The sequence below is a fragment of the Cyclopterus lumpus genome, chromosome 4 (genome assembly GCF_009769545.1).
Source record: "Cyclopterus lumpus isolate fCycLum1 chromosome 4, fCycLum1.pri, whole genome shotgun sequence".
NCBI lineage: Eukaryota > Metazoa > Chordata > Actinopteri > Perciformes > Cyclopteridae > Cyclopterus > Cyclopterus lumpus.
In genome coordinates, this window is record NC_046969.1 from 17,503,770 (window position 1) to 17,516,045 (window position 12,276).

General features: G+C 41.6%; 1 protein-coding gene across 1 annotated transcript in view; it reads left to right on the forward strand.

Annotated features, from left to right (window-relative positions):
- Window positions 1-11,531, forward strand: part of adgrl2a (adhesion G protein-coupled receptor L2a) — an 89,318-nt gene extending 77,787 nt beyond the window's left edge. Inside the window, exons 17-23 of the mRNA XM_034531389.1 lie at window positions 795-886; window positions 3,252-3,420; window positions 3,549-3,677; window positions 4,396-4,492; window positions 6,076-6,204; window positions 6,911-6,928; window positions 9,020-11,531. Of these exons, the coding sequence (XP_034387280.1) occupies window positions 795-886; window positions 3,252-3,420; window positions 3,549-3,677; window positions 4,396-4,492; window positions 6,076-6,204; window positions 6,911-6,928; window positions 9,020-9,882 (1,497 nt within the window). The 3' untranslated portion in view covers window positions 9,883-11,531. The remainder of the gene's footprint in view (window positions 1-794; window positions 887-3,251; window positions 3,421-3,548; window positions 3,678-4,395; window positions 4,493-6,075; window positions 6,205-6,910; window positions 6,929-9,019) is intronic.
- The last annotated feature ends 745 nt before the right edge of the window (window positions 11,532-12,276 follow it).

A 12,276-nucleotide genomic window follows, 5' to 3' on the forward strand; every position in this document is an offset into this window, starting at 1 on the left:
ATTCCATGGCATTATTTATACATGCCTGGCTTGCAGTACAAACACAGTCTGGTTCCTCTGCAGTGAGTGCATGTACATGCTGTGTCAGGGACTACTTTAACCCAAAATACATTTTTTTTGAAGTACATTATTTGGAGCGGCTCCATGCTGGCCCATCCAGCCTTTGTGTCTCTAAATCACGGTATTGATTTTTAAGGTACTGAATAAATGCGCTCTGAAACACAGCACACAGTATCCTTGTCTCAACCTGATATGTGCCACTGACTCCCTCAAGATTTAATACATTAAAACAAGAGAGCTCCATCTCCCTCTTGTTCTCTTTTCATCTGTCCACACACAAAAATCGAACAAAATATACCATGTTCCCTTAAGCCTTTTGTAGCTGGTTACACCTTATAATATTTCACTATGTGCATAAAATGATATGCAGTTGTTTTGTACAACAAGAGGGTCTCTTATTTCTCCTGCTACATTTCATCCCCTTCTGCCAGACTGCTGCTGTGTGGCTGTTTCATTCTTTCTCTTTTTTCTTTTTTTTTTTACTCTGATGGATTTTAATGCATTTCCTTGCTCCTATTGATATAGAATGACACTAGATTTGGCGCCAGTCGGCCCCGTCTGAGCCTGGCTGGAACGATGGATGTTTATTGGATTAGTCTGCGGACATGCAGAAATTTGAAGGCTCTCCTCTTTTAATACTTATAGACAAATGAACAGTTGTTTCTCTCTTTGCCGGCTGTATCTTGCGTCATACATCTTCATGTATTAACACTGTCATTACTCTGTTTTGACAGCTTAATCTCATCTTCCTGGTCATCACAATGTACAAAATGGTCAAGCACTCTACCACCCTGAAACCAGACTCCAGCCGACTGGAGAATATAAAGTAAGTAACGGGTCATATGCTGACCCCACCCCTCTTACCTATTCTCCTGCTTATCAGACATATAATACTTGTGATATTATGCCACCAGCTCCAGGAAAACTAACTTACTCTTGAGGTAATGAATTTCTATTTTTTTTTTTTCTTACTACTTTTTTTCTAAAGGCTTTACCTTCCCGACCTCCAAGCCAAATGTCAGTGCTGTCCTAGCAAGTGACATTTTTATATGAAATTATCCAGATCAGAAGGTCCACCAGACGAATGCATTATTTTCACTCTCGAGATTTCAAATTTGCACAGTTTTTTCATACGACTTTTGGAACGCAATAGCTGCCGTGATGACGACACGTACTCTTGAGTCATCTTTTTAGCCTTTTGTTGTTTTGCTCTAAGCCACTAGCCACAGAATTACAGGGGCATGACACGCACTCATCACTCGACGGCTGCAACTTAGCGATGCGCTGTTAGCTCTGCCGGGGTGGGGTGCAGTGGAAGTGTAACCATGTGTGTTTGCCGCTGGAACATGTCAAACCTTTTTATTTTCTAAAGATCTCATCGTCAGAAAAAAAATCTTCCCTACCCGACAGCCACCCCTCCACCGCTTTCTGAGTCGCCTCAGCAATTATGACGTTTTCTGCTTCGGGAATTTATTTTCTAAAGCACTCTTTTTTCTCCGCTTTTTCTTTTTTCTTTCTTCTTTTCTGTGAAAACTATATGTATTGCTCTTTATTGCAGGCTGACAATTAGGGCCTTTTTCATTTGGGGTTGTATGGTTTTCATGCTCGCAGAAGCACAGCCCCATGTCATTCTGCACACTTTTATATTCCAACTTCATAAGGAGCAGCGGTGTTTCTATTTTCATCCAGTGTTTGTTATTTTTCATCTTTCCTTAATGAATCTGCGAAGCATTACAGCACTGTGGTTAAACTGCAATCTGGGAGAACAGTTCGAAAAGTTCTTATTTAGACTGCTGGGCTTATTTGAGAAGGGCTACTCCCCTATCAAGGAAACCACAACAGAACACATGCCCTGAACATGGTGGCACTCAACATGGTGTCCACTTGCACTTGGATGAAATGATTGCTCTTATGCTCCTACTGCAGAAAGACATGGTGTATTATTAGCCGTTTCCTTGTGGTTCTTTTCTTTGTGTATTTTTTTGTGCTGATGTTTGGTCTGAATGTCCGTTCAGCACCAGTGTCACTGCATGTTGCATGAGAAGGCAAAGTTAACGCACACCCTGTCCTTTCTCTTCTCCTGTCATTCTCCTCCTCTCTCTGTTCTGCGATCCACACCAGTAATTATCGCGTTTGTGATGGCTACTATAATACAGATTTGCCTGGGTAAGCTTCTACTATATATACCTCAGATGATTTATTTCACCCACACATCACCACCCACACATTCAATAGCAGAAATGCAAATTTGACCACAGACAACGTGCTCTGACTTTTGTAATTGAATCATCAACAGCAACACAAATTACATTTTTGCCTCCCGTGATTTCCCTTGGATCAAAGTTAAAGATATCGTAATCAAATGCCGACTAACACAGACTGTTATGCGCTCTGATCTAATTGTGTTTCTCTCTTCCTGCTTATCATGCTCTCTAGCTATGAAGATAATAAACGGTTTATCAAGTAAGGACATGTTGCCCAGAAGTCTCGTTTTCAGCTTGTAGTTTATTCTCTCTCCCCGTTTCTTCTGTCTTTCTTTTACCTTTTTCCCCCGCCGGTTCATACTTTCCCAAACTGCAGCTTCGAAGCTGCTCATCCACTGTCCTTGTGACTGCTTACTTTCACCGTGTCCATCATCTTGAAATTCAGTGTTGTTGTTGTGTGTTTGAGCGCTGACCTGTGACCGCTGCTTGTGTGTGAAGGTCCACGGGACCTTCACACACAAGGCAGGGAACCTCCTCTTTTTCCTTGAACTCTTTCCACATCTGCCTCGTTCTCCAGCTCTGATAACACACTCACTAGATAAATATTTAGTACATAATAGTATCAAATGATTTTTTTGTGTAGCTTATTTTTAAACACGCTGTGTCTGGTCTGGTCTGTATGTTCACATAAGATATTTACAGAAAACCTTCTTGTCTGTTTGAAGGCAGCGACTGCATTCCAGTTTGGGCTGAGTGTGTGTGGACGGAGGGGTGGGGACGGTCGGGAAAGGGTTTGTGAGGATGGCATAGGTGTTGTTTGTCATTTTATTGTTTTCCTCTCACCTGGTTTACAGCCTTTTTTCCTAGTTTCTCATAGTTATGGTGATTGCAAGTCCCACTCATCCTCCTGTCGGATCACTAAATGCCTCTCATGCTGGATTCGTCCTCTCCTTTTTGTTTCTGCTCTCTTCTTTTGCCGTCCGTCAGGTCCTGGGTCATGGGGGCCTTCGCTTTGCTGTGTCTGCTGGGTCTCACCTGGTCCTTCGGTCTCTTCTTCATCAACGAGGCCTCGATTGTCATGGCGTACCTCTTCACCATATTCAACACCTTCCAGGGAATGTTCATCTTCATCTTCCACTGTCTTCTCCAAAAGAAAGTAAGTTCCTCGTCATCCACAGTGCTCAAAGACGAGTGATTTCTCTCTCAAGGTGAAAGATCTCGGCTAAGTCGTATGTAAAGTCAACAGCGTACTGTAGGTAAACACTCGGCCGTTTGCTCATGCAGGTCCGCAAAGAGTACAGCAAGTGCTTCCGCCACACGTACTGCTGCGGAGGGCTGCCGACCGAGAGCTCACACGGCTCTGCGAAGACTTCCACCACACGGACCAGCGCACGCTACTCTTCTGGTACACAGGTAGACCAGCAGCTTCATACTGTCAAAGACCGGCACACGCACTCTCACCATGCAGCTCATTTACTTTGTTAATGAACCCCCGAGTTTAAACAATTGCTCACGAGAATGTATCCTGTCATCATTAGCGTGACCAAAAAAAGAAAATGCACATCGTGCATTTTAGCTTCAGAGGGAGATCAAGTGACACACACATGATGCCACGTTATACGAGCAGCATCTGCTGTACTGCATGAGTACTTTTCTTCTGTTCTGCCCCCTTTAGCACTTGCTTTTATCTTTTTTTCTCACTAACGTCATGTGCATGGGAAATAGTACTGCACTGTTTAAAGAGCATTGCAGGCACATTTTACTGCGGGGAGAGCCAAAATAGCAACAAGCAAAATCCCTTTCTTGTTAAAAGCCAATAGTCCTTATTAGACAATACCTCCAGATGTATAGTGCTTATGGAGAAGAATCCCTTTTATACTTTAACCTCCAGCCTTATTTAAGGTACTTGTGGCTGGAGCTGAAGTCGTTCAAAAGTGGACTCGCATTAATCAGGTTTGAAAGACATCCAGAGAAAGTGAGCATTAGTGCTGCCCTTGCCTCGCTGCATATGAGTATGCATGTGCGGATGGGCAACGTCCGAAGTATGTACATAGAAAATTAATGAAAGTTGGTCTGAAAGGTGAGCGGGCTTGTTTAAAGTCCTAATGACTGTCCCTTGTTGACCTGACAGAGTCGTATCAGGAGAATGTGGAATGACACCGTAAGAAAGCAATCCGAGTCCTCCTTTATCTCAGGTGACATCAACAGCACCTCCACCCTTAACCAAGGTCAGTTCACACCTCATGTATCTCCACATGCACACCTATGCACACATTTCATCATGCGCCTAAAAATACCGCCTTCCAAGTTCCAATGATATCACACACGCGGTAGAGGATCCTAATCGTAATAAATGCTTTCAGTTTTGAAAAAAAAAGATGTAGACCTTTAGTGTAGTCTCCCTGTTCTGCCAGCGAAGGATTACAAAAAATCCGTCCTCAAATACTCCGCGCTCTATCATTCTGGCTGATAACGTCAGTCTGAAATTGGGGCAAGACTAGAGGAGCGTTTTTTTTTAATGTAAGTGCTTGCTGTCTAAAGTTCATAACCAGGCTCAGGGGAAACGTAGACAAAACTAAAAAGGCAAGGGGGGGGGGGGGGGGGGACTTTTATTTCAGAAAAATCTTAAAATGCAGTGAGAGGCCATTTGTTGCCTGGCATGTAAGGTGACCTCTGTTACTTTACAGGGGGATTTATGAGGGAGGGAGAAGAAAAAAAACTGCCATTTATTATTTAGCTTGAGCACAAACATGATGATGAGAAGATGATGTTCAACTCTGACTGACCTGGAGTGCTTAGTGTGATGTTAGGCTCTCTGCTGCCTCTGAAATGGCTTTCCAAGCATGCAAAGGAAGAGAGGGTTTACACCGAGGTGGTTTAACTCTCCCCCCCCCCCCCCCCCCCCCCGCCCCCCCTCTCTACCCTCCACCGACTCCTGTCGCCGCTGCTCTTTGCCTTTCCTTTCTTTATTTGCTACCACTTCACACAAGGAAAACATTACACCCAGGGCTTTGAAGCACGTTTTGACTCGCCAATATACAACTGTAACAATATAGAAATAGGGCTTTCTTTTTTATCCCCTAAAGTCCCGTTTCCTGGAGATGTTAATGTAAAGGTTGGATATTGATCACTCCGGGGTGTAGTAGCCTAGTTACCCTGGAGTGTCAGTGCACTAAAGGAGGGCTCTATCTCCTGGAGGCACTTCCCTGTCATTAAAAACATCCCTGGAGACTTCCCAACATGACAGATGGCATTTAGCACAGGTGATAAATGGCAGTGGAAATACCTTGAATCCTTAAAACACAAGGGGGGAAAAAGTGAAAGTAACATGAGGTTTGCATGGATTTGGCCAAAATTGAGCATGAATAAAGATTTAGATTTTTTTTTTAAATACTTGGAAGGATTCTGCTCTTTGATTTTATACTTGGACCTGGTTCAAACAGTGAAATATTTGGTTTGGTTTCAGTGAATGGTTTGTACTATTATTAATTAAGTAAATATGATGAAAAATTGTGAAAATGCAGTAATGAGCACAATAGATTTGAATGTTAAATGAATGGGTAATGAACGACATGCAACGCACATCGTAAATTAATAAATGCTCAGTAAGTAAATGCACCTAGTGGCTGTTAAATGTCGGGAAGGCCCGCAAACGTTTTTCTGCGCATGCAGAAGTAGCTTCTCAAATTTTAATCTGCGTTCTCAACTCGGGTGACACGACACGCGAAAGACAAACGTGCTGAAATCTATTTTTCCATCACTGTCAGCTGACTGCGCCACACTTAACTCCTCTTCTGTCTTGCCACTCCAGGAATGACCGGGAATTATCTACTAACAAATCCTCTTCTTCGACCACAAGGCACTAACAACCCTTATAACACCTTACTGGCCGAGACAATCGTGTGTAACACCCCCACGGCTCCAGTGTTTAACTCGCCAGGTGTGCTTACTTAATACTTTCACCTGCATTCAGGCTTTTCTTCTCTCTGCCGCCTTTGTTTCTCTCCCTCTTTGTCTCTTTAGTTGAGTATACAGAGGCCAAATGAAAAGCAGGATGTTCTGCAGTATCACCTTTCCTTCTGAATCATTGTCTCCCAAATACTTGATACAGTCCATACTGTGCGCACATGTTTTCATGTAGAACAGAGATTTTCGTGGCTCGTCTCGACCCACTCTCTCTGTTCTCATATTTCTCTTATCTAAACTCTGAGCGGGACATAATGATTAAGATGGGGAAGAGATACTACATGCTCTGCCTTGAGATAATGTAAACAGTGGTGTTGACCTGAAGCTGTAGTATAAACTGCATGATTATTAAGATTTATGCTCCTAAACTTGTCAGGTGCTTTGTTATTTTTGTGTGTGTTTTAAGAGGGAGCTTTCCCATTAAAACGTGTTACAGTGCAATCAAATTATATGCTGCTTAATGCAGATCCTCTTAATGCAACTTTGGCATTACGTTGTCTGTGTATAGATATATTTGCTAATAGCTGATATATGTAAAACCAAATCTCAAAATCTTAATTGCACATGGCATTTAAGCATATCACTGTTAAGACCGCTGCGATTATGTCTGCTATTCTATTTTGAAACTGAAATGGCATCTTTTGTCATTTCTTGTGCTTTTTCCCTGTGCTCCCCTCTAGTGACCTTCAGAGAGACAAGTATGGGAGTAAAACTTAATTTTGCCTATCAAATGTAAATTTTTTTTCAGCATGCTTATTAAAAACAACCAAAACCCTGGCACAATCACTTGGTTTACTTTTAGTCCATTAACACACACTCAGTGAGCAAGTGGTTCACAAAATTACCCACCCAAATTTTACTCTAATCTGAAAAAAGAAATGAAAAGATTTATCTCGTCATTTGAAGAAATCTTCCAGATCTGACAGCTTTATCGCTCTGCTTTTCTCTCTTCTGCTTAATTTGTGAATTTATTTTTTTTTTTCTCCAGCGAAAAAAATGGTCGCTTTTTTTTCTGGCAGAAAGAAGCATTTATTCAAAAGGTTTCATTTTCTTTTCTTTTTTTCTTCCTTTTTCTTTTCATCCCAAAATGTCTGTCCTCCCGTGGCATTCCGCAGCCTCGGCGTGCAGTAGTATTCCCCTCACACCTTTCCAAGCAGCACCTGTCTGGACACTAAATTGCCTTCTAGCAGGCACAAGCACATGGATGTCATGGCAGCAGCTGTTTATTTTTTCCTCATTCTCCTTCTTTTTTTTTTCCCCCACAACTTTCTTGTCATTTCCCTTAATTTCCAATAGGCTCTGCGAAAGCTGCACTTTTCACATGCCTCTACAATCACAAACACTCCCCCCCTTATTTTAGACAAAGACAAACGTTGCTTTAACATCTCCTATTTGTCTTCATCTTAATGTTTTACATCTGTGTTCTTCAAGGAGGCATGTTAGCCATAGCAGAGCACATTTTTCCTGTATCTGCTCTCTCCATCATGGCGTGGCTAATATTTATCCTTATTTCTACTGTTTTCCATGACCTCCATGCTTTCAGAAATTCCTAACATGACCTCTGCAGCGGCTGTGTTATTCTTGAGCTGTTCTGCTAGTGACCGGGTCTCACTGGGAACTGTCACTGTGACGGATGCCAAGTGCTGGGCTGCGGGCAAGCTCTGACCTTTGCCAGCTTTGGGTACACAAGCTGCCAAATAATGGACAGAAAGTGTACCAACACGAGCAAAACATTTTTTTTAATTTTTTTAAAAAAGAATCTTCATGCACAAAAATGTAGCTGTCGTCTAATTCACAAAAGTAAAAGCTATTCAATGCTTGTTTGTTTTCTTTGCTGAACCCTTGCTCTTGCTAATTTGCAGTTTGGACTTTTACTTTACGTTTTGTTGTTCTTTTGAGTGATTCTTCTTCATGTTACAATAAATCATTTTACTTTCTTTTGTACATCAGCTGCTCTTAGACCAGATAGCCTGAGCAGACAGACATGATGTGAGTTGTCTAAAGTGAGTCTTTTCACCTGCTGTGTGTGGTGATGGTGGAGTGCTGCTTGTGGGCTCCCCTTGTAGTGAGAACAAAGATGGCTGTCCCTTGTTGATACATGACTACTTCCCCTCTCTGTCTATGTCATCTTTTCCCATCTCTGTCTTTTTCTTTCCGTTGGCACATCCAACCTATTAGTTGCTAGACAAGCTGTAAGTGTTGTAGCTTGCCCGTTTGTGGCTTCATACTTGTGGACATCTACTTTTGCCCGGTGTGTTGTGATGGTGATTACTGTTCCAGTATGTGTCTTAATGTTGTTTGGGATCTTTTTCGTTGCTTTGTCACTTTTGTGGCGGACTAAAACACACACAATGCTTTGCTTATTATGAGGCAATTTTTAAAAGGGACAGTCAAAATGTATATGGGAGAAAGTAAAATGATTTCTCATTGCAAATAATGCATGCACATATATGTATATATGTACATGTGTGTGTACATACTGTATGTATGTGTGTGTATATATATATATATATATACATATATATATATATATATATATATAAATATGTGTATATACAGTATATATACAGTATATCTGTGTATATCCATATGTGTATATATATATATATATATATATATATATATAACTATTGTGCCTAACTAACGGATTTACAGCATGGCTTGATTTGATTTGAGTTTCTATGTGAAACTGCATCCTAAACAGCATTAAACTCACTTTTGCTCCTTTTATATCATGGTTATTGCTGTTGACTAATGTAACATCCCCTCACATCTCCCCCTCTTTCCAGGGCACTCACTGAACAATGTGGTGAGGGATACAAGTGCAATGGATACTCTACCGCTAAACGGTAACTTTAACAATAGCTACTCACTCCGTAATGGGGATTTTGGCGACAGCGTGCAGGTAGTAGACTGCGGCCTCAGTCTGGACGATGCTGCCTTTGAGAAAATGATCATCTCTGAGCTAGTACACAACAACCTGCGTGCCTGTAACAAAAGCCACCATCAGCAGCAGCAACAACAGCAACAACAGCACCACAGTTTACATCATCCACCCCACCACCAGCAGCCCCCGCAGTACCACCATCACCACCACACGGAGCGGGCTCCGCCCAAGGTGACGGTGGTGGGCAGCGGCAGCAGCAGCGAAGACGACGCTATCGTAGCCGACGCTTCATCTTTGGTGCATGTGGGCGACACGGTGGGTCTTGAGCTGCACCATCAGCAGGAGTTGGAGGCGCCGCTCATCCCCCAGCGGACTCACTCGCTTCTGTACGCACCCCAGAAGAAGGTGAGGACCGATGGGGGAGTTGAAACCTTTGTCAGCCAGCTGACGCCCACCAACCCCGACGATAGTCTGCAGTCCCCAAACAGAGACTCCTTGTACACTAGTATGCCTAATCTAAGGGACTCTCCATACCCCGAGAGCAGCCCTGACGTGGTGGAGGACTTGTCCCCCTGCAAGGGCAGCGAGAATGAGGACGTTTACTACAAGAGCATGCCTAACTTAGGGGCCGGCCACCAGCTCCAAGCCTATTACCAGATAGGCCGAGGGGGCAGTGACGGTTACATTATTCCTATCACTAAAGATGGCTGCTTCCCTGAAGGCGACGTACGGGAAGGACAGATGCAGTTGGTGACAAGCCTTTAAATGTAGGCTGTTTAAATCATCCCCAAACCTCTTCCTGCCCTTTTGCAGCCCTGACATCATAAAGGACACCCCGGTGAAAGGAAGGGAAGTGATCGTTTTATTTTTGAAGAGAGCTGAGAAATCCCGTCATCCACACTAGCCATTTACAAACCCTCCTCCTCCAACTGCGTTGCAATCTCCTTTCCCCCCAGACACGCCACTCTTCCTACCTTCCCTGCAGACCAACAGACTTGATGCACAGAGATGGCAGTGCAAGGTTCAGATGAGACTGTACATAAAATGCAGAGTCAAATTTCAATTTTAAGAGACAAGCCAACTATGTATTTAAATGTGCTGCTGCTGTTGAAAAATGTAGAAAAATTTAAGGTACGAAAAAAAAAAAAAGAAGACAAAAAAATGAAACATTACTGGCTCCATCATATCAGCAATTTCCCGGTCAAAAGGTTGTATATACACTTCCCAACATCCTTGTCGAAGCCTGTTTTTTTATAATTATTGTAAACAAAACAACACCCCTGGACCAGGATGTGGACTTTGTAAAATGTTCCAGACTGTCAGAATAGGAATATAAGGTCCTGGTTGCCCAGCGTCGCTCTCCGTCACCTTGAAGTTTGGATTGTATAACCACTAGCAATCAAGCCCCTGGCCTTATATTTTCTCAGCTGTACATTGAACTGTTGTCAAGGAAAATGGCTAAAATATATATTTTGTTGTATTGCTAGTGTAAAATAAAAAATCATGGGAAAACGTTAATATGAAGAAACCTTTTAATTGCAAAATGTAACGTTTGAGAAGCTATTGTGTAGAAGTTGCACATATGTTATACAGTGTGTTTATGGTTCAACACTTCATTCATGGTAGTATGTTTGAACGTAAAGGCTTATGAAAAGAAAGGATTCAACAAATTACAAAGATGCATTATCACTTTTTTTCCACTTGTGAACAGTGTTTTTTGCTTACTGAGTTCAATTGATCGCCCATTGAAATATGTCTATATGATTTTGCCAAATTGGCATTAACTTCAGTAGAATGGGAATGCAAAAACCCAGTTAAAGTGATTTATGCATTGCACATTTTGTTGTGTAATTCTGAATGAAATATATCTTTTTAACGGTCATAGCAGAGTAATGGGCAAGGACTTTTGAAAATAAAGTTTCTATCATAAATGTAGTTCTTCCGCCTGGGTTTGGACATTTTATTTATTAAAATCTTTCCAAAAAAGAAATGGGAAATGTGTGAATATTTTCCAGCACTGGTATACATGCTGTACTGTAGCTCATGTTTTTTATGTAAACATGTTACCAAGGGGCTCATCACTTAAGACTGATGTAAAGTTCAACACTTGTATAACAAATAAAATAAATGTGAGATTTTTTGTCAAATGCCAGTTGCTTTTTAATGGTTTGTGTTTTTGTTACTATTGGAAAAAAACAGGTTTAATTGTTTTGCTATGGACAAAATATACTTTTGACTCAGGTTATAAGTAAGTCCAGAGCACCTTGAAAGGTAAAATTGGTGAATTGTTTTCTGGGGGATTTATTTGCTTATTGTTGTGCTTTTTCTCCAAGCGCTGCAGAGTAGAGAGCTCATTTCACCGTATGTGTTAGAGAAGCCAAATCTTTCCATGTGATTCAAAGATGAGATACTCAGGTAGGAAAATTGCATTGTATATGTTCCTCTGTGTGGTTGTAACACTAATAAAGGTTGGGAAATGACACTGGTTCACAGCATTGTCCACTTAGTATATTATTGAATGAGCACTAGTCTTGGCACCATTAAAAAACCCAGCGCTACAGAAAATCAAAGAAAATGTTGGCTTTAATGTGGAAATGTATCCATGGTCCTAACAAGGGGTCAATGTTACACTTGGCTGCAGTTGTATAAATATATTACACATAATATGTCCGAGTATGCCACGTATTTGCTCTAATTAATGTCTGCTGCTGAAGCCCACAGTCACTTCCTGTACGGTTTATGCCTCAGGTAATGCTAATTTACGAAGCGTTTTAATACAACACCAGTTGAGGCGGAGTGACAGCAGGGTAGCTGGAAATTTACCATTTGGCATTGAAGGAAATGACTCAGAACTTTGTAAAAAAAAAATGCACTTTGTCAGAGCCGGTGCACATAATGCTGTGTGGGCTGTGTGTTGGTTTGACTTCTTCCACAATTGCGGGACATTATGTGCAATTATCTGAGGCTACAAATTGTCGGAGAAAAATTATCTTCTTTTTTTCTAACTGACACCTTGAATGTCAGTTAGGAATCAGGTGTTGAGGTGATTGTTGACATTGTTGAAATGGCAGACGTAATGACATGCATAACAATGGAGGGGAAAAATCATATTGATTTCCAATCTGAATTGTTCAACGTTAAACAGCTTTTTATCTGCGT